Source organism: Patagioenas fasciata, chromosome Z, assembly GCF_037038585.1.
Source record: "Patagioenas fasciata isolate bPatFas1 chromosome Z, bPatFas1.hap1, whole genome shotgun sequence".
In the NCBI taxonomy this organism is placed as follows: Eukaryota; Metazoa; Chordata; class Aves; order Columbiformes; family Columbidae; genus Patagioenas; species Patagioenas fasciata.
This window is the reverse complement of record NC_092560.1, coordinates 77311920-77335287: the sequence shown is the minus strand read 5'-3', so window position 1 is coordinate 77335287 and position 23368 is coordinate 77311920. Positions and strand designations below refer to the sequence as shown.

Genomic DNA, 23368 nt, shown 5'->3' with positions numbered 1-23368 from the left:
CTTTGCTAGGATAAAGCAGAAACAGAGAAGAACACAACAGGAGAAAACTGTAGTCATCATTTGCAAAAGAGAAGCAGATGATATATCAACCCAAGAAGACAAGGGATGAGGAAAGATGAGACAAAAAGTGAGATGAATGAACAGAGTAACTTCTAAGCAGGATAGAGAATGTATGAGCAAACTGGTGTGAGAATATCTGGTGCAGTAAGTGCAGCAGCTTGGTTAGAGTAAGAAGAGAGAAAGCTAACCCAAATCAGTATAGTTCAAGATGAACTTCTGCACAGGATCAGAAATAATGCATCAATAACACCAGGGTGCAAATTTCGCGAGGTAGAGCATGCATGAAATCAGTCTCTGCAGACACAAAAACATTTTGGGCAGACAGGAGGTTGTGGAGACCCATCTTTCAGTAAAGACAACCTACCTCTTGCAAATACAGCTCACTGGGCAACAACTACTGCTTTAAATGAGGATTCCCATTAGCCCCATCATTGTTACAAAAAGGTAATTAAAAGCATGAAAAAATCTTTGGATTATCCACATGAAGGAATACAATGCATTCCAAGATTATACTTCTGTACTTGAAAGCATGGGGGTGACATTTAGCCTTCCCAAATTAACAGAAGATTATAAAACTTGTTTTCCTGTACAAGCACCATTTTACAGGAGCAACCCCAAGATCGGCACTGAGTTTGTATTATTTGTGACACAGCTTTATGGAGGCTGATTCACAAGAATCTTTTACCTAAAAGCTTACTCTACTGAAGTTATTGTACATCTGAGGAAAAAGCAGATATTTGATGTTCCCATCAGCAATTGATAGTTAAATTAAAAGTTTCAAATCAATGTGCTGTATAAGCTATTGTTTAATAGGGCCCACTGCGTCTGTTGGACAATTAGTATTACTCCTGTATTATTAATGCAGAACATTATATAATGGCTTATGACCTATAATAACTGGCTGAAGTGTTGGAAAAAACTTCTCTGAATAACCTCCGTTTACTTTAGGGCTTCAAACTCTGGCCGCTAATAATATTGCAAAGTGTTATTAAAATTTATGGTGGGCTAAATTAGTATCTTATTTGAATGATACAAAATTTTTAACCTACTAATTCTTGCAACCCATAGCACAGCAAGAGGTGGGTTTAGGCCCTAATAGCTGTTTAAAGAGGCTTAAAGGTGTAATACTTGACCAGATTTCTCTGATAATACAGGACTTGATATTCCATTTGCCTGTACTTGGATGATTAGCAGCTATTATAAACATCAAAGCTGTCATTATTTGGATGCTTTCTGAGGTTTTGAAGTACATTTAATTACAACCTACGGATCTTCTGTGAAGACAGTGACCTTTGGCTTGTAGATGAGGAGACGATCACTCTGCTGGTTCACTGCAATACCCCTTCTACATGGTGCAGTTACCTCTAGAATACCAAGTTCCAGTTTAAATAATGCTATGGCAGAGGCAATTGAAACAGAAACATACACCAAGAAAAAGCTGCAGAAGCTAATTTATGAGGAAATAACAAAAGCAAGTGTATTTGTATTTATAGTTCACTAAACAATTAATTAGAGCCTGGTTCTTTAGTATTTAACAAAAGAAAGCTCACACTAAACTTTTGCTCAAGTAAGGAGAGTCAAATCTTAAAACGACAAACACTTAATCTGAGAGGTGTGCAGATCAAGGAGGGAAAAGGATAATGCAGAGAGATACTAAAATTGAATAATTAACAATGTACCAAAATTAGACAAAGAAATCCTAAGTAAAAAAAACCCACCAGATACATATATATATATATATCAGAACGCAGTTACTCATTTACCTACAGAATAATTAGTAAAACGAATGCTGTGACTATTGCAACCTGGAGAATTTGAAACTAACATATGGTCCAAATGGATGAGTTATGTACAGCTAGAGAGATTAAGTGACAAATCAGGTCCTTTGCCTCTTTTCAAATCCCGCAACGCATGATATCACTCAAACGCAACGTGGTTAGTAGAACTTCCTGCAGGGCACCGCAATATACGATGAATTTCCATGCTACTCCCTGCAACTGCACAACAAAGAAGACTGTCTAAATAAAGACCTTATTAACCTACCTAACCTACGTAACTAAGGCAGGAGTTGTAGAGTAGCATTGCCAGGAAAGTGAGTCTCAGCACTGCTGCCTCCTTATGAATATCGAAGTACAACACCACCAAAGGAAAACACACCTTTTTTCCATTTCGTCTGTGCCTCATATCGCGATATCCCCTGCTGAGCGTGAATGGCAAATTTTAAATGTCATTCAGGACCCATTGAATACTGCTAGTATTTGCATTCCTTAAAAAGTAGAAAAACATTAACCTTTTGTTTTATTGAATTAAAATGCCATGGAAATGCTGATGTAGTCTTCGGAGACTGAAATACTTTTACAAAGAAGAATAGCTGTCATTTATTAGACATAAAGAACAATTACTTGATAGGATGCTTTCTGACAAAAAGCAGATTGGTATTCTCATCATAGAAAAGGCATTGTAAAAAAACCCAGCACAGACCTCTGAGACTTGAATAATTTAAAGCTGCATTTGGTGCAATTTGAATTTTTCTTTAGGGAGGCAAAGTTAAATACCTTTAATTTGTTCTAATTATTTCAAATTTGCAAGTTAATTATGGCTGATCATTAAATAACAAAAAGGACTATCGTCTCCATAGAGTTTTACCTCCTACCCTCTGCATTACTTAAGCTAGATTTTAGTATGCATGAATTAACTTTCTAAATAATCACACGGTTTGACTAAATGGCTCAGTAAAATGAGCTCTGATCCTCAGAATAAGCATTAATGGACATTAGAAAGGCTATTGGGACCCATGTTACTTACATTATAAGTATTTTTAATGGGGTCTTATTTACTAATCTTTATGTACTGTTCAAGTTAGGGCACCATATAGATACATTATTCTGCTTTAATAGGGAAAAGTCAGTTCTTCAAGATACTAAAACAAATGTCCATTTAGAGCCAACTAAATTCATTTTTAAATTAATGCAGGAAAACTCTGATAGAATTTAACTTGGTTTAGCTGCTCATCTTGATGAATCAATCCAACATAATGGGAGCCTTGGTCTGCAAATGGAGTTTTACAGATCTATTGAATCACTAAGCAACTCAAGCAGCAAAGACTCTTGCCACAGAGTAGCGTTTACTACCAGCATGTGGACACCCACAAGGTTTCCATCTCTTCTCTGCTCAATACGTAGAGTTCGTCTGATGGGTTCCCAGTCATCAATCCCAAATTGGGATACTCACCTTGCACTGAACTCTGATCTTTCCGTGCATTTTTCAGTGCAGATCAGTGGCAGCCAGGGAACGCGACTACATAATAACTAGCCAGAAACCCAAAATACGAGGCAATTCATGCCTCCAGTATATATGTTCAACAGATGGCTGTCTTAATGGTACCCTGCTGCACCCTGTTGAGGCAAGGGCTTGCGAGTTTAACCATTATCAAAGTAACAGATTGCCGTGGTAGGTTAGCTCCAAAAGCAAACATGTTGGAATGTTATTTTCCTGTTCCGCAATTTCTGTTTTAAAAATAAAATAATTAACAGTTCATGTGTGCAATCTGCTGCAATTATATCAGGCCAAGAAGGCATAACACTTAATGATGCAAAACTGGTAATAAGTAGACAACCCAAGCAATACGTTTTTGTAGCTGGAACCTGTATTGCCATTTCAGAAGCAGTTTGACGAACAGGCTGAAAATTGCTTTCCCCCCCCACCCTTCAGCTGGGATAGTTTTCAGCCATGGTAGTTTCCAGAGTCAGCTCTGAAGCAGCAGAACCACAAGTGCTGGAACAAAGATGAAGCTGTCAATACACCACAGGACCTTCTTTTCAGCAGGAGTCTGAATTTAGGGCAGTTTAAACCAAGTTATCAAACGACACCTTTGAAAACCACCAGTTCCAAAGTTGGACTGCTTGGGAAGTTGGTTGTCTCCATAGCAAATAAAAACACATTCGTGGGAAGAAAAGGACTGTAGACTTTGGACAAGTGGATCTAAGAAGCAATAGCATTGTACTCCTGAACAACCCAATTTTTTCTGTCTTCTCAAGTGTACTCTGTTAATCTCTGTAAGCCACAACTACCAAGTGCCTCAGATTTTCTTTTTTCCCCAACATGTCAGGTAGGGCAGTGTGATTACCCTAATCCACAAGGCAAAGAAGATAAGAAACTGATGCAGTAAAGAAGCTTAGCCCCTGGACAGCAAACAGGTCAACCAAGGTAGAAGAGAACTGGAACAAACTCCCGAACACTCACCAAAAAAAGGAGACCCCTGAAATTAGTGTGTGTACCATGGGTGTCTGCTTAGAGATAATCACAAGGAAAAATCTGGCAACAGAGGCAGAGCTTACATCCCTCCTTAGTACATCACTATTTGCAACCTAGAGTCCTATTCTAAATGGACACATCCTGCCTGTTCTTTCCAATGGAGCTGGGAGAAAGATGCCAAGATGTAAAAGCCACCAGAGAAGCAGCACATGGGAAACTGCTTTGTGTAGGTTTTGCGACACCACAGGATGGCTGAGTAGAGCTGGAAGAGGGTAAGAGTGTTGGAGGTGAGCAGGAGAACAACAGCATGAACTTCAGGGCAATCTCATCCCTGAACACCCTCGTGCTCCTTGCCACAAAACCAACCTGCTCACATCAGCAGATCAACAACCTTAAAAACACACAGTTACAAATCTAAAGGCTATAATATGAAACATAGTGTGCTCAAAAAAAATCTAAGCTTAACATTTTTCCCCTACTTCAAAAAGCAGGAAAAATACAGTGTTCTAAGTACTACAGACCTTGAAGGCCATATTCAAGCCTAAAGTGAGATATTGTGGCCCAATTATGAAACTTGGCAGTTTGAGGCTTATGTGAGATGCATCCGCATGTTAATGACACTGCTGGGATCCAGTGCATGTTAATAAGAAACAGCTGCTTCTCTTTCTAGAGACCATGTTCATTTATAGTTTTGAGATCACAGAATCATAGAACAGTTTGGGTTGGAAGGGACCCTCAAAGCTCATCCAGTCCAACCACCCTGCGATGAGCAGGGACATCTTCAACTAGATCAGGTTGCTCAGAGCCCTGTCCAGCCTGGCCTGGGATGTCTCCAGGGATGGGGCATCGACCACCTCTCTGGGCAACCTGGGCCAATGTGTCACCACCCTCAGAGTAAAAAAATCTTTCCTCATGTCCAGGATGGATCTCCCCTCCTTTAGTTTAAAACCATTGCCCTTTGTCCTATTGCAACAGGTCCTGCTAAAAAGTCTGTCCCCATCTTACTTACAGGCCCCTTTTAAGGACTGAAAGGCCACATAAGGTCTCCCCAGAGCCTTCTCTTCTCCAGGTTGAACACCCCAACTCTCTCAGCCTGTCCCCAGGGGAGAAGTGTTCCACCTCTCCAACAGGCCCATGATCTTTGGGACCAAGTCCATTTTCTTTCTCACATGTTTTTCTAGGCAAGAGGCACAAGGCAGGAACAGGTAGGGGAACACCTCAGCAATCATTTTATATTATCAAATTGCTTGTAGTCAAAGGATTTTTCATCACAGAAAACAGTGTGCACACAGTACGGTGCTGAGGAGCGATGCAGAGCTTTCACCTTTTAGAGTCCTCTTCAGTCTCAACATTGTGGAATCCAGTAATGCCTGTGGTTATATCAGGATTCTCTGGGGGGTTTTGTTTGGTTTTGTGTTAGTTTTTTGGTTGGTTAGTTGGTTTGGTTTGGGGTTCGTGTGTGTGTTTTGTTTGGGTTTGGTTTTTTGTTCTTGTTTTTTCTGTTGAAACAACTCTCTTGGATCTATCACATTTAGTTTCATTTTCTCTCATCTCGGAGGATTTATACCAGCAACTGTGCTAAAAACTTTTCCATATATGAAGCTATACCTGGGTACATTAATCCACAGCACAGCTTCTCCATACCACTCTTTCAAAGACCAGTTTGTTCCCCATTCCCCCAGTAACTGGTGCTCAGATATTTAATTCCACCAGCAAGAACTGATTTCACATCGGCTCTTAATTAGCAATGACCTATTAGATCATACCAGCCATAGGTGAAACCCTGGCCTCATTGAATCAATCAGAATACTGCCTTTATCTTCAATGAAGTCAGGACTTCACTTAATATACACAGTTAGAGGTCCATTTGTAGCAAGAACTGAGCTAAATTTCACCTAAAATTATATTAATGCCTTCCCTTTGAAGCCCTGTCCTCATTCTGTTTTGTTAGCTATATTTCAACTCCCTAACAGAGCCTTTCCCACATATCTTCGTTTTCCTAATAAACAGCAAAAAGAGCTCTGATTACTTTTCTCTCTTCTCTTCTGAATCCAAAGAAAATTCCAGCATAAAGGCTTTCAGACAGTCACAGAGAAATGGCCACAGAAAACACACTGGCAAAGCTCTAGCAGGACAAAATGCTGTGATTGTGTGTTTGGCCTTTCTTATAGAGCAGAGCAGAGCAGCTGTCGTTCCAGCAAGCAGTGCTGTCAGCCTTCACAAAAGAAAGTCATGTAAATGTCAAGTCATAGGTATAAAAACAATCCTTCAAAACAGCATCTGTATATCTGAAAAGCCTGCCTAGCTGTCACCAGTGAAAGTACCATAAGGAATGATGCAAAAGCCTGTTTAGGACAAAGTTTTTGAACTAAATCCAAACTTCTCCAGTAGATCAAGCCACGTCACTCTCTCCTTCAGAAGGAGAATCACATGCTCTTCAGCAAAGTAAATGCCTGTCTTAGCGCCTTATCCAGCCGCACTACTGCCTGGCTGAGAGCCAGCCCCATTCACAAGGTGCCCATGGAAATGCCATACGCAAGCTATCTCCTGAACAAACATCCCTCAAATTAGATTGCAATTTGGTTGTGATAAAGGCGTAGAAGAACAATGCATCATCCCTTCTCAACTTGGCTCACCCAGGACAAAGACTTTACAAAACAGGCTGAGTTCTTGCTGCAGAGATGGGTCTGGGTGTGCACGTAACCACCTGCTTGTGCAAGTGTCCTTATGTTTTCCTTCACTAAGACTATTGGTACATAAGCTATCACTCCTCCATAGAAGTTTCTGGACAGGTTGATAGGTGTTGGTAAAAGAAGCTTTCAGTAAATGAGCAGCAACTGCAAAAGCCCTTTTTCTAACCATGGATCACATCACAGAACAATTATTTGCTAAGGATAAGTGACGATATAGCAAAGGAGGGACACAATGATAGTTGGAAAGTAGGTACTCACAGTTTTTCCAGTGTGCCCTACTAACAAGACATTTTGAAGGGATGCCTAATTAAAGCAACAGATATTTAAGATTGCACTCTTGTGTGTACCTATTATGAAGAGTTACATATGCAAGAAAACAAGAGTTTTGGAGGATCCTGTAGTGCCTATTTGTGGACAGAGGAGTTATAAAAGACATAACATCTACAGTTGCTTCTGTTCATTGACAAATTTGCACTTGATACATGAAAACTTTCAATACTCAGGATACTGGCATGATAAATGATTGTTCCTGGTTTCTAAGTGAGGAAATGAAGGAACAAAGTCAAAAACTTCTCACACCGATAGCAATGAAAATCAATCGGCACTAACCCAGACAAATACACTTACTTCTAAGAATCCTATAGTGACCTTCTGGGTCACTGACAGCTCCCCTGGTATCAGGGAACACATTGCACAGAAAACCTTTCCTAAGTGCATCAAATTCTATAATAAACATGATTAGATGTTTTTCTTGTTCTTCTGAGGCTGCTATCCTTGAATCTGATTTCTCTAATGATTAGTAACCATTATCACTGAAAACAACACAGGAGTAACCTTACAGGATCCATCTTTTCCCATAAAGATTTTGCCCTCTTTTTCTGATCATCTTTATCTGTATCACATAGTGATTGAATCAAGCATTTTAAGCACAGATTACTATTGAGTTTTAGAGTTATAGCAGTCTTATAGTGTAGAAGTCTTATAATTCCTGGGACTGATGAATCTGGAGACTGCAATGCTTTCCTTATTCCAAAAAGCCATCAGAGGGTCTGTGTGTTGGCACAGGCTCCGTCCAGGTACAAGGTACAGCTCTAACGTGATGCCATTGTGTCTCCACGCACCACAGAGGCCTTCCCGTGTCAGATACAACCCTGATGTGGTTCTTGATGCTGAGTTTGTGCAGTGATCAAAACCAACATATTAGAATATAGCCAGTTGTGTAACTATAAATATACATGGCATCCCAAATGCTCTCACACCAGGTCTTTTAAAACGGTGTCATACACTATCCCACTTCTGTTGGGAACACCCCTCCTGATGGATTTGTACACCACATCTGCCTTTTTTCCATTAATAAATCACACCTGTTGGACATGGTCACTCTATGATTAAGGAGTATATTAATGATTTACTACTACACCAGTACTCATCTATATTATATTGCTTACTAAAATGAAAACACTGAGATTGTTTATTGATCTGCTTTAAAAAAATCCTATAGACCAAAAAAAGAAGTAAATAGAGAAGTTAGACTTTGGAATTTACTCAGATTACTGGATTACCACACCCAACAGATGTAGACTTGACAAGGTAGCTATTCATAAAGGTTTAAAACACCACTTCTGGCCACTTCAGTTGTCTTGAATCTACTGAAGTATTTCATAGAGAATGATGGCTAGTGACTGAAAAACAGGGTATATATTGCGAGTACAATACAGTCTTAGATGCCTAACTGATGACATACAACTCTAAAAACCACAGTCTGGGCTCCACAAAAACAACACAATAAAGATTTCTGTTCAGTGCATGGATTTTATGTGAATGTGACAGCACTAGTGAATATCGACTCAACCAGGATGTTCACGGAACAGATTTAACATTTTTGTACGCTTATATTCAGGAAATACAGAGCCATAATAGAACTGACACCAGACAGAAACTATTGGTTCATGATGAGGCACATTATCAGTGAGGCACGCTCTGATGTTCAGTACCAGGGAAGGAAACAAGGGAGAAGAGATCCTGGCATGAGGTTGTGTGCAGTGAAACCATGGGCTCTGCCCAGACCCTGGGCTGCCGGTTCCCGGCCTCTAGAAACCGAATGTGACAAATACACCCTGTACTTTTGTTAGCCCGCATATGAGCATCTCTTGCCATCGTAAGGCTACTGCTATCAAGCTTTGGTCTTGGAAGCCTGCCTTTGCACAAGTTTGTTATAGCCTGCTTGGAAACGTCTGCCCAGAGCTGTTGCCACCAGGACCGCTCTGAAACGGTGCGTGGGTTTAGGGGTTTTCATTATTTGTGTTGTGAAACCACCTCGGTCCTGTCGAGTCTACAGCCAGTACATAAATTTAGCCCATCTCTCAGAGACATGTCAAAAAGGATGCAAGATGTAGATGGAGATTAAAGCAGTACAAAGTTAAAAAGGAAAAAGGATTAACTACACATCGATCAAACAGAAAGGCATGTATTACACAAAGTGGTGAAATCTGGCATGATTGACAGAAGACTGAAGACATTATTCTTGCATATTGTTTTGTTTGAAACTCTTGTGTGTGCTAGAAGATATATGTAAACTTTTCAACACCTAAGAGCTGACGATTTGTCACTACGGGTGAGTTACAATACTTCTCTCCCCAGGTCACTGGTGATATATTTTGAGCATGATTTAGATTTTAGGTGGATTTACTGGGCAGAGACCATCCTAATGGTCAGTGGAAAGAGACGGATTAGTTTGAAACTCATCAAATTAGGACTGGGGGTGGGAAGGAAAAAAAGCACTCTGAAAATCTGTAAAAAACCTCTGAAAAAAAGGGTGAACTCTAAAAACATCTCAAAGGCATACGACATGATAAAGGAAAGATGTAGTCAGAACAGACGGAGGCAGAAGTCACCACGATGTGACTCAACGGCAGCAAAAGTCAGAAAGAGTTAAGGAACATGGTCAGAGCAAGTGGCTGGATGTTCACACAACACCCAAAACAACATTAAGTCTCACGTAAATGAAGGAGTAAGGAAGAGAAGGTGGCAGATAAAATGCAAAATAAGCATTTTTGTGAATTTCTGCAGAGCCCTGCAGACTGATGCAGTAGACAAGTGGTCTTTGAAGGAGCATTTCAGAGAAGCAACAGCGACAAGATCTGAATAAGCAGCCAAGATATCCATTTGCAAAAGTTACTTTGAATGAGGGGAATGAATGTTGAGCGAAAAAGACTTTACAGTAGTCAAGGTGCAAAAGGAAGGACTAGAGCAAGGGGTGGTGTTTAACTGTGGACACACTGAAGGTAGGTTTTTGCTGCCAAGGAGAAGGAAGCTGCAATAGCTGTCAGCAGCCCAGATGTGTGTGGAGAAGGAGAGTGACCCCGAGGTTATGAGTCTGAGTGACAGTGAGGACGTGGCGTTATCAAAATCAGAAGTGAAGAGAGATTCGGAAGAAAAAGTAAGGAGTTCTGTTTTGGCCAGATTAGGAATGATCTGAAGGCGAAACAACCAGGCTTATGTGTCAGGGAGGCAGACAGATATGCAAGACTAGACGGAACAGAGCAGAGGGTTTAAGAGTTATTGGCAGAGAGATGATAGCCAAATCCGTGTAACTGGATGTTGTCATCCAGGGACGTGGATATAGAAATCTCCAGGCAAATCAAGGACTGACTAAATCCCTTCCCTGCCACCTCGCAGAGGTGCCTACCTAGTTCCAGAAGAAATTATGTAAAATAATGCTGCAAAAACATGCATAAAAAAACCTGTCTCTCCATAAAATCTAAAGATCATACTGTTTCTAAAATTAGGGCAACCACTAAATGAAAGTTAACCTGAACAATAACTTTAGCTAAACTTCAGGTCACATGCATTTAATATAATGAGATGAAGAATATGAAAAGGCCATTCATAATGGTATTCATCGAGTTAGGAATGCCATGCTTAGCTGCCTTATAACATATAATTAATGATCCTATAAAAATCCAGCAGTACGAACTCTCCCGGCTGCCCGCAGAACTGTTCTTTATGCTGGGTAGGGCAGGCAAGCATCTGTTTCCACAAATACTGCCCTTTGAGAAGCTGAAAAGCCTTTTCTCCCCTGCTCCATCGGGGACCACGCTGCCATTTCCATGACATGCTGAGCTTTGAACCGTTACCCAAATCAGACTATAGCATTTGGCAACCCAGTACACATCTGTCATGATAGACTGGTTACTGGTGAAATGTTAAAGAAAAAGTCATTAACTCTTTCCCATTGCTTCTGACACCCCACCTTCCTCTAGATTATCTATAATCCCCACTAAACCCACCCTCTGTTTATAGTCTTTTAACACAACAGAGCAATATATACTGTCTGGAGAGCTGTCTTGCCTTATACCACTCCCAACCATTTGGTACAACAAAAGATGTTCTCCCTCCATCAAAAGGCCTGATCCCTCCTGAAGCCTTGATGCTCAGATTCAAGGTTAAAGGATTAAGGCCTGAAGCACTGAGTACCAGAGGAAAGGAAGCCAAATATCAAAAGAAACACAAAAATCAATCCTCTTCACCGCAGGAGCAGTGTGAGAAACAAATCAGCTGGGCTGAATCTGAAATTTTCTCTGCGTGGCTCTCAAAAATTAGCACTGTTATAAATGTAATGGGTAGTTCTGCGAAGCCTCGGCACCCATGCAAAGCCACAGAGTTCAGCTCAAAACACCAGTGCGGTCTGGAAAGTTTTATGTCAGAATAATTCAGTGGCAAATACACAAAGTCCACTCCACAGAAAGTGAGAGCTGGGAAGCGAGTGAGAGCACGTGTGCCGTTATCTTTATATGTAGTCTGTATATCTGCAAATGGCAGAATCTAATATTTACTGGAGTTTGCCTTTTGCTTCAATTCTCTGTGTGCTGAAGTGCAGCCAAGGTCACAAGAGGGGTGGGGGAGTGGGTTTTAGCTTAGAGCAGCTGTAATCATGGCCAGAACAGCAGGGTACAGAGCATTTCTTGCTTAACTTTGTAATACCAATAGCTTTTGTTCTTAGTCCTGCCCCATCAGTTCTGATATAAGCTTTTAAATGGTGTGCAAGTTGTGCGTGTGGGTTTAAAATCTCCTAATTTAAAACTACCTTCCAGAACATTTTGTTTTATAAGATCTTTTTCGTAACTTTCCAAACTCGAAAATTTCTGGGACATGCGAATATCTAGATTAAACATCATTTTTTCTTCATACAAGGCGACATACAAAAATAAAAAGTAACAAAATGATATGACTGAAAAAGTATTCCACTACAGTTTATAAAAATAGAATTCAGCTTTCGAAATTCGATTCAGGCAGTAAACTAACAGTGTCTACATTTTTCTGTAAAGAAGGGATATGCAAATGACTTGCAAAAATGTCTCTCGCTGTCTGCAAGTGTTGGCAACGAACAAACTCCTTCAGGAGATGCATAAATTTTAAATATTTCAACCCAAAGAAAAAAAATCTCTGGGCATTTTCAGTTCTGATATGTGATATTACAGAACTATACCATGCAAATGACTGGCAGGAAATGCAAGTTTTGTGAAGATACTAAAGTACTGGAGTTATGGCAAGCTTATTTTAACTGACCTGCCTGGACACCTTCCTGTGTAACCTCATCTGGGTGTTCCTGCTCCAGCGGGGGGGATTGGACTGGATGAGCTTTCGAGGTCCCTTCCAATCCCTGACATTCTGTGATTCTGTGATTGCCACCCTATGTTTAGTGGTGTTTCTAATACCAGAGTTCCTGTGCATTTTGAAGAGCTCACCTACAGGTTAGCTCCATCTACATACAGAAACTACTTATGGTATCTCCTACTTACATCTTACACCTCAGGTCTATCAGTAAGCCTCCTGCCCAAGGTTACTTGGGATTGTAATGGAAATGATGCAATACTGCTGTGTGCAGCACACGTGATCATGAGACCAGAATCAGCATAATTCAGGTAAATGTACGACAGGCAGCTTCAAAACCCTGCTGCAGTTGAAAGTAAACCTGAAAATGAGATTAGTTAAGCAATCAGGTCAGCAGAAATGAACTCCTCGCTCCGCAGTCCGATAAGGATCACTGCCTACCTTAAAAAAAAATAAAGACATGCATGCGTATGTAAAATATTGCCACTCGCCCCCCATTCAGCAATAAGCTTTTAGCAACAACATCAGAACTAAAGCCTTCACTCTGCACATGAAAACAAAATACCTTCAGAGTCTGCACATTAATGAACCAAAAATATATATATGTAACTCCAACTATACTCTCTCGTTACGTCACAACAGGCTCCAGCAGCCATCTGTTGAAGGGATGCTGTGCCTATATATAGCCAGACAGCGCCACAAGAGAAAGAAAAACTCATATCTGCACCTAATTCAGCATCTGCGCTACTGTCAGATCTGCAAGCACTTTTCTTATCGGCCAAACAAGTGTCCGATCCACAAATATCCTATCTAAAAATGATACAAACTTCAATATAAAATTATCTGGAACAAGAAAGTATAAGATGGGCGCTAAAAGAAGCACTGAAAAGTGTGTAAGAAGCTTCCAAATACACAGATTTTATGGGCCATTTGCAAGCACAGTTGCTTTCAGCCCAATTTAATTTGCCAGTCTGCCAAAACAGCAAATAGATGAAAAAAAATACCAACAAACTGTATTGGATACATTCCTAAAAGTTGTCTAAGTGGTACACAAATGCACCTCAAGACATCAAGGACAACCCATAGATGAACTGAAGCCCGGGAGGTCTTGGAGAACGAGCCAGTTGTGGCACGGGTGATGGTTTCTCCTCCAGAGGCTCAGGACAAGAGTAACAGGAGGTGACACAGACTGACACGAAAAAGAACTGACAAGAAAACTTCAAATAGGAAAAAAAAAATAATGGGTGCTACTATTGCCATCAATTTTTAAATACCGGTTCCTGCCAAAAATGGGAATAATGAGGCCAGCGCGAGTCAGGTCAGAGGTGGAAGAACAGTGTGATTGAGTGTATTTTTTATTTTATTTTAAAATTACTTGGAGGGGGGAAGTGTGTGAACAAACCTGAATATGCCTGTGACAGCAGGGGGAGCTGCGAGTCTGTGTTCCTCTGTACGACGAGTTAATTGCGTTGACTATTTAGAAAAAACCCACAGAAGCATGCCTGCACATCACCATAGAAAGATGCCTGCATGTCTAACAAGCCACAAAAAAAATCGAGTTCATAACAAAGCATTAAACAAGGAGCAAGAGATAATTGTCACCTTCTCTCACAAGACAATAAAAATAGTTACACCATAAACATAAAAATCTTTTAAAAGACCCCTGACAGTATTCCCTCCTGGAACTATCACCATAGCAATGAGCATTCGAATAGGGGGAAAATACTGCTGAATTCTGTGTTTGATATTTTCAACTAACTAAAAACACAAACTGGAAAAAATACACACTGGTAACATAGAATGAAGCACTCAAATATAAAAAGCCTTCAATGAAATTAAAGGTGGCAAATTCCACCTGCAAATCTTTACTACTCCAGTAAAGAAATGCTTTAACCAGGCAGCATACATTGAGAGGGTGCCTGCAGATAACTGTACACCCATCTGATAGCTGCTGTAACCAACAATTCCTATTTATAACATTTTGCACAGGTCAGTGCAGAGGTGCAGTGGCAGCATTGTGTGAAATGTGAGGAAAAGACACGTGTTAGAGAGAAGGCAGTAGAAAGCTGTACTGGCAAAACTATACAGGAAATCGAAGAATCAGAAAATCAGGGAACCTTGTATGTTAAGATTTAGGCACATAGCACAACTCCAGGAAGGGGTACTTGCAAAGTAGCAAACCTTACCTTCTCTAGTTGGTGCTACTAAATAGGCCTCACTACCATGACATTCAGATCTGAAGTTAAGATTAAATAAAAGAGAGAAGAGTGGATTGTTTTAAAATTCCTCTCCCAGCTGCAGACGTCAGAAGCACACACAAAAGCAGGTGCTGGTGTATTGATCCTGCTGAATACACATGGAGTGGGTACTTGAGCATGTACCAAGCATCTGCGACTGGGAGATGGGAAGCGCTTTGTAAAAGGCTGTTTTATGCTAAACAAATGCATCAGGTTATGTTTTTATTTTGAATATTTTAAAGCATCTTGCACACTGGGGCAGACTTGAAATTATACAGACAACTTGCCATTAATTGTACAAGTTACTGTCTCCATAGCTGAAAATTGGCTGTGGGCTCACTTAGGAGCACTCCAAGCTACTGAAAACCATCCTCAATAAAACCTGCTCTGACTGCTGCACCTTGGAGAACTGGAGATCCTGCATCTGAAGACTCTTTAGGTCCCACACGACAGCCCAGCTGCAAGCAGGCAAAGAGACAAGACACTTTTCTTCCCAGCACCTCCTCAAGACATCCAGTGGGGAAATCACAAATTCAACCCTGCAAATTCACACCAGGACCATCCAAAGAGGCTGAGATGGACAATGCTTGCCGACTTTGATAATGAAGAAAAAACCATAATGGCACATTTTGAAGAGGAAACAAAACAGGCAGCTATTAGAAAATTTGTCTATAGTTTGTGGCAGTCCCCAAGACGAAAGTTTGCCTTTTTACAGATAGAGTGTGACCAATGTCTGATTCAGAAATCAAGCTCTGTACTGTATTTGCTGATGGAATCTTGTTTTCCTTTTTCAAGGAGGGAAAAAATTAATCCCTCCAGGAGATGACAAGATGCCTTTTAAAGTACATATCTCATTTCTGACTACAATTACCTTTCAATAGCCTGGCACAGCTGCACGCTCCTATTTGCTTTTTGTTTTTCATTAAGGGCTCCTCTATTATTTGTACCCATCCTATAGCATTTATGCCTGGTAGTGATGCACATTCCCTTGCCTACAATTCTTCCCACAGATAGTAGAGAATAAATTGCAATTAGATTTTCGTAATTGTAGATAATTAACTCAAAATGAGCTGTTAATTATAAAAAAAACCCTATGTTTTTCAGTTCTTGATTATATTATTTATTTTACTTCTAAACTCCAATATCTCACTTCAGTCCTTTTAAAGGACTTCCACAATTTCCTTTAAAATACCAGGATGTTTTTAAGCTAAGTTTGGCTTATTTGAAAACTAAAATCAAGTTTCATGCCATGAGGTTTGCTAGAGGAGCTCTCATGTATGAACTGGAACTCAGAGTGGGTTTGTTTTCCATTAGGGTTCTGATAGTATCAGCTGTAATACGAACTGTTTGGCAGGTCAATTAAAAAGCAACTAACAACACAACAAACACACCTCCCCTCCAAAAAAAAAAGAAAAAAGAGACTGTTAAAATGAAGGATATATTCCTACCAGCTCTTCCTCCTTTCTAAGCTCTAGCCACACACTTGCACGCCCTCCCTCGATACTGAAGAAAACATCACTTACATATTCAAATGCATAAAAGAGACAAATGGACTTGTCTTCCGTAGCCTCTTTCAGCCCTACATTAGAGTAAATTATTTAGGGACCATTCATCTGGTAACCTTTGCGAAACGGAAGATGGCAGATAGGAAGAAAAACTTCCAAGTGTTTCGCTGCCAAACTTTGGAACCAGCTGGCACGGCAACTTGAGACTGCACGAACACACACTAACTTTGAAAAATTACAGTAAATTAAACCAGGGGAATGAAGAGCGGGCGGGGAACCTTTTGAAATCTGGAACTCTCATTTTGTTAATGGCACAGGTTTTCCTCAATTTCCCTCCTAGGCTATGTAGATTTTTGCAGGTTTTTGGAAGACTGTTGCCAAACAGCCCTACAGATGTTCTAGGTTGCATTTTTCCTCCAAGGGGCTTAGTGCTACTGCATCTTACACATACAATGACTCTCTATCTATTTTCTTACAACGATCACACTTTGATCGCTTCAGTCTGTGCGAAAATGAGACAAAAAAGCATCAGAATACAATGAGGATATGCCAGTAGCTCACAGCAGCCAAACACCTGGTTAAGCAATGAAGCATTCCAAAGAAATAAGTAACTTCTGTAGTTCTGGAGAAAGAACTCTTATCCCTTTTCAACAAAAACAGATCTCAGAAAAATTAAAGGAAATCTGTATCACTTGAGGTTAAAGAAAAATAAATAAATGAAAGTATTGGACCCTTACTTTATAAATAAATTAACAGTTCTTCCAGTATTCTCATAATGGAGAGAAAAGCTTATTATTTTAAAGTCTTCTCTTGCCACTAAGAAGGGCCCATTCAAAGAGCAGCTGCTCCTCTTGTCCACCACAGAGGGGATACTTGGGTCAAAAGGACACATATAGTTAAAGCACAGAACAAGAAGTTGTTACATCTTGAGAAAGGGAGAAAAACCCTGTAAAGCCACAGTTTTTATTTGTTGCTTTTTTAATAAGCCTGAATCTTCTTCCAGTGGTAACAGGAAATGTGACAGGGCGGGACAGAGAGATCGCACAATAATGTATTGATTAAAGTTTTAAATAGCATGCAAAATTGAGATAAAGAGCTAAATACTGGCTTAACTCCGCTTCCAGTTATTTCAGTGGTAGTTTGTTCTGATCATACTGAAGCAAGGGTGCAACACAGCATTGCTTGAAAAACAAGTAACTGTCACCAATTGTAAAAGATCGTTTCTATCTGGGAGTTAAAGGATAACATACTTTTTACATCAGGTCTGAAGAATGAAGAGACGATCTTAATTGAAAAGATAACAAGCAGTACCTAGAATAAAGAATAAAACCCAAGATTTTGTGAAAACTCATTTTGCACTAGGCTAGGTTAGTGTCCTTAAGAGACGACACACAAAACCTGAGATCTCCACAGAAAGTCAACCCCTAGACCTTGACAGGTCAGCATAACCATTGAGTTGACTCATAAAATGCAACAGCCAATGAATTTACCTTTCCTGCAGAAAAAAGCTCTTAATCTGAAACAAACACATGAACAAATACACTGAGCAGCCAACAGCACACTGTCAAGAAGATATACTGACACTGTGAAGTACTTAGAAGTGAAGAAAGAAATTACCTTAGCCCCATGCTGTTGCCGTTCATCATCAGAGCAACTTCTCCAGGTGCTTCATCAATGGGCACGTCTTCTGAACCAGGCACGTGGCCTCTAAATCTGAAAAAGCAGAGTTAGCTGGTTTTGTAGCTGGTCAAATCATCACATCAGGAAATTACCACAAAAAGGTGAGTTGTCTGTCTCCAAACAGGGCACTTAATCATGTTAAATGTAGAAGCCTTCACAACTGTTTTCACGCTTTCAAATATACTTTTGTATTGGAAGGCTGACTTATGTCCAGTGCCTTTGCTTCTAAGGGTTTCGATTTATTAAAAGATTGGAAAATTTCATTCACTGATTTCCAAGGACCCTTAAGAAAATGGTCATAGTGTTCAATAACAAACATCCCCACTGCACTGAGGTTACAGCTCCAGCAGCAACAGAGCCCTAAAGCACCATCCAGGAACTGAATAAAACACATAATTTGCGTGAGATGGTTGCATCTCCTGAAACTGTAGACCCACAGATGATGCTCTATTTTTAACAGATTATTCCTCCTTCTTCTTTCTCTCTAATGAAGGTAGAATAGCCAACAATAGAGCTACTTCTCCCTTTTTATATGAATAAAATTCCTGTTTTCAGAATTTACCCGTATTTGTGTGTTCTGGTGTGGCTGGCGCCAGGAGGAGTCACAGAACTGGTCCCTTCACCTGCACACATGGTATTTTTGACAGCTGAGCAACTATTTCACAGAGAAAACCTGCAAACTGAGAGTACTATGCTCACTTAACACTAAATAGGGAAATGTGGGAAACTGAAATGCAGTTATGATGCAGCATGGACAAAAAAAGGATCAATTCATACTTTCGCTAAAAGAGCAGAAGAGTTAATAGCCAATAATTACAAATGGCCAGACCTTTTACTTGTCATTCAATGTCAATACTTTCAGCAGCTCAGAATGGACCTTAACCAGCACGCCACTCATGCAGAAGGACAGACAAAAATAAACACTATCTGGAAATGGATTTTTGTTGTATTGTTTTTTTTTAAAACTGTCATGATGTTAAGAGACGAACTAGGTTAGAGCCTCCTGACAATGAAGCGAAGGGTATTTGAGCTTAGCTAAACAAATTTTTATTGCTTGTAGTATACAAAATTACCCTGTTATCAAGTGCAAAAGTGAATTACATACCTAGAACTGAAACAGAACTATGATTCCTAAGAGATTTATCTGTAAATATCAAACACTTAATTCTAAAGAGACTGAATATTTTTAAGAGCAAGCATACTATATCCTAGTTGCTTTTCTTGCAGACAATATGGCAAATGTGCTTTCACGTGCACCTCAGGAAAGAGACCACAAAAATACTGAGCCCTCAAATTGATCATACATTATTTTATTTCACAGAATTCTTTTAGATAACTAGAGCTCTGTGAACCGTGACATTTTTTTTCTAGAAAAAAAATTGCTAAAGTAGGCATAATGGCATTAACAAGCACATCATTATTTAAGGTTCATTTTTTCCTGGGATTATGATGCTTCAACTGCTGAAAAATACCCATTAGAAACAAAATCACCAAAGACTCAGTCTGTTATGTCCTTCATATTCTACTTGTTTTTCATCAGAGAGATGCATGCATAGAATTAAAGTATTTGATGATTAAGAATCCATCTGTTCCTACTTAATTCTCACCTGAAGTCATAATCCTTTGTTTGTGACCTCAGTCATTTTCAAGACACACAATTGTGATTGCCTTTAAGACAGGCATTTTTAAAGTCCTATAAAGTCATATAAACACATGATTTTCAATGTAAGCCACAAGCCAAGACAATGAACAACAGACCACCTAAATTATTGTAGACTCTTTCGGAGTTTTAAAAGTAACCAGGGGGCTGGGATTAAGAAGAGAAAGTGATTTATTTGTTCATGGTGGTTATAATACGTGAATGCAGGAAGTGGGTCATGTAATGCAGACTCTCATGGGATGCTGTCAGCAGTTGCCATATTAAAACAGTATCGAAGTAAGCATCCTTGTGAAACCCTCTTATTGCTTCTTCTAAAAGACTGCTAGGTTTTTGCCCATTGCTCTCCCTTCCCAAAAGATGAAATGCTAGTACTCAAATGAGGTACACTGAGTAATTCAACTTGCTTCAGCTCACTTTCTTTCCCTGTTCCTCTCCACTCAGTGATGTGATGCTAATAAAGCAGTCTCTCCCTCTTTCCCAGAGACTCCATTTTGATTTTCAGGAAGGTATTACCCTGTGCAACAAGCTCATGGGCCTTTCAAGCCACATCCCACCTTTCTATATTTATTGCCTAGTTTAAGCATGTATTGAGTCCCAGTCTCCCTTCCACAAACATCACTGGAAAGAAATTTTCCTTGGTACACAGAGCTCCCTTCCTTTTCCATATATATATATATATGTATGTATATAAAAATATATATATAAAGTAAATATATATATTGCATATATATATAAAATCATCTCCATCTTTTCTGTAAAAGACACTTCTTCCAGTCCCTACCCAGTAAGGTGCAAGGCTTCAAAACAGACCTCTCCAAGGAAAGAAGGGTAAATGCCAAATCTATGTCATCCACACTCACACTGCTCTCTTGCCAAATGTCTGAATTCCTTGAAGTGCTTGCACTAAGATCAACCTCTCATTTTTTTCTACTGCTTCTCTTTTCCTACTTAGTCTTTCAGCACTGCTTTTCTTTGCCTTTCTTTCTACCACATACTGTTTTCCTCATGCTGTTTCCCAACAGTATATACTAATATAGTAAAAAGTCTCCTCTCTTCTAAATCACTGTCAGAGAGAACTTGTGCCACAGGTCTTGCCTATCTTATTTTATCAGTTCCATTCTCCTGCTTGAACTATTTCCCATGTCTTCATTAGAAATTTTAGATTTTTTTTTTTTTTAAACTATAAGTCTCAAAATCACCTGTTATAATCCATACGGGACTGGTGTAGTTGCTCTTGTTTTAGGAGCAGTTTTGCCTCTTGCTTAGCCAACAAATGTTGGAGTCGTTCCTTTTCAATTTCCAGCTCCATCTTCTGAAGAAGCAGCTTGTGCCTTCTTTCTTCATACAACCTTTTAGCCTGCTCTGTTTCTTTACGTCCTGATTCTGCACTGTCGTTCAGCCCAGAAACTTGGGAGTGCCTGGAATAATCACAGGCTTTGTGAACTGGACCAGAGTGTCTTCTCAGTACCTGGCTGACATGGTGGTTCTCCTGCCTGCTCCCCGAGCTCCCTGCATGCCTGCAGGCACAACTGTGACTCGCTTGCTGAGGGCACAGGCTCTGAAATTCATTGGCTTTCTGGTCCATCTCCTGAGCCAGTTTTACACGGTGAGGACTGCCCTGCTTGGGTGGGGAAATCATATTGTTACACTTTCTGTGAAAGCCATTTTCTATCGGATATTCCTTCAGACACTCCTGATGGTTGCAATGGATTTCAGTCCTGCAATCCTGATTATTCCTGCAAGACTGAGACAATGCAGCACGGGCTGGGCTTCCAGCTTTTGATGCTCTACTGTTCTTATAAAGAGTTTGCGGTCCCCCGATACACAAGTAGGAACCATCTAGCTCCGAAGACGGTTGCTGGCATGAGCTCTTCTTACCGGATGCCTGCAATAAGAAAAACAATTTCCTGTGAATTACCAAAATTCATCTTTGCTCATTAATTTCACTTGGTAAATGCGTACTCTCAGAAACAGACTTGCTGCATCATGCTGATGGACATACAGCCAAACCCGAGAAAATGTTTATCAGAAGACAGACACGAATCTGCTATCAAATCTACATTTCATTCCATCTACACAACTGTAATAAATGTAAAACTACTGCCTGCAGGATCCTCAGCATAAAATGAGTCGCTTCAGAGTATCAAGTAGTTGTGAGCATCTAGGGTTACATAAAATCAACTTGAAGAGTGGCAAAAAACATTAAATGTTAATGTTTGAAAATGTTTAATTTTGAATACCGAGCCAAAAAATCCATTCAGCCACTATAAATACTCTTTGATTGGCCATTACACAGCAGGAGACTTGATGTAAAACATTTCACCTTGCACTGAATGGGATATTACTTACCGCTGGAAATTTGATGAGAGTTTCTGAAATATCTTTACAGAAACACAGATAAAACCCAACTACTTTCTGTAAAAAATCGTTGTACATCAAAAGCTGTCATTTAAATACAAAACATGTTTAAAATCAGCTATAAACGTAAGTGATTTTTCAATTAAGCCGGGCAAGTGATTATACACTGATAAAACTCTAAAGAAAGCAAGCAACTGTAATTCACATTTGTCAACCCAGTGCAAGTAAATTCTAGTGGTTTTGTTATACTTGTGAATGTTATGTAACAGACATCAAAATCCTACTTACATCCTGGAGTATCTTTGAACTATGGTTCATCTAGGCAGTTAAGCGTTTGAGTTTTTATGCACATCAGAACAGCAGTGAATCAGGCACTCACATTTCTTTTGCTAGACCTGTGCATTAATTTCAATAATATACTAAATTTAAGCTCCTCCAGCCTTTTGGACCTTTCACAAAGACCTGATTTTTTAATTACAGAAGCCAGGTTTGTTAAAGATAATGAAATTACTGCAGCGAAAGTGGTCTGGCAGGGAAATTTGGTATCCACTGACAGAAAGAAAAGTATTATTTGCACTCTGGCAATGCTTTGTCCACATAGAGTGCAAAGCAGTCAGCAAGCCTGAAAACACTCAAATTTAGGAGTGCAAGCAAGCGTCTAGTGATGATTAGAAGAGAGATATAATCCAAATCTATGCAGTGTTTATATGTATAATTTAAATTCTTTTTTATAAATAAACAAAATACCAAATATACTCTGCTGCCCTTCAAGACAACCAATTACAAGTTTCTTGTAGACTTCACAGAATGCAAATTAACGTGGATTAGCACCTGAATACTGATATTTTATTATTTCTGCTTTTGTGGATACAAATATATCCTCTCTGACATCTGATTGAAAGCCAAGGATGTCACGATTTGCCCCAAAGGGCCCAGTGAGTTGGAGGCATTTGCATTAATGTCAGTGCTAAATGTCTGACGGAAGTCTGGTGCTTGGACTGGGTGAAAAGTGCAGGACATTAAAATATTTTAAAGTCAGAGGGGCTGGCAGGGTAACTGAGCAGAAATGCAACATGCTGCCAAAAAGATGGAGTTTTGCTATTTATTATTTGTAGCGTGCCACCCTTGTCTGCAATATTTTCTAGACAAATAAAGGCTACAAAGCCCTTTTAATCTAAATTAGACAATACATAAAGGGACCAGCAACAGGAACAAATACAGACAAGCAAAAGTAGAGAATCCTGTGGCTACATGCTATCTCTTCCTTCCCAGCTCACCTGCTTCTGCTAGCAGAGCATCTATGGTATC

The 23368-nt window shown here is 39.7% G+C and overlaps 1 protein-coding gene across 3 annotated transcripts in view; it reads right to left on the bottom strand.

The window, feature by feature from the left end:
- KIAA1328 (KIAA1328 ortholog) overlaps positions 1-23368 on the bottom strand; it is a 177367-nt gene that overhangs the window by 38547 nt on the left and 115452 nt on the right. For all 3 annotated transcript variants that reach the window (XM_065861688.2, XM_071801873.1, XM_065861689.2), the window contains exons 7-8: positions 20902-21587; positions 17980-18075 (exon numbers count right to left, since the gene is read on the bottom strand). In XM_065861688.2, coding sequence (XP_065717760.1) covers positions 17980-18075; positions 20902-21587 — 782 coding nt within the window. The remainder of the gene's footprint in view (positions 1-17979; positions 18076-20901; positions 21588-23368) is intronic.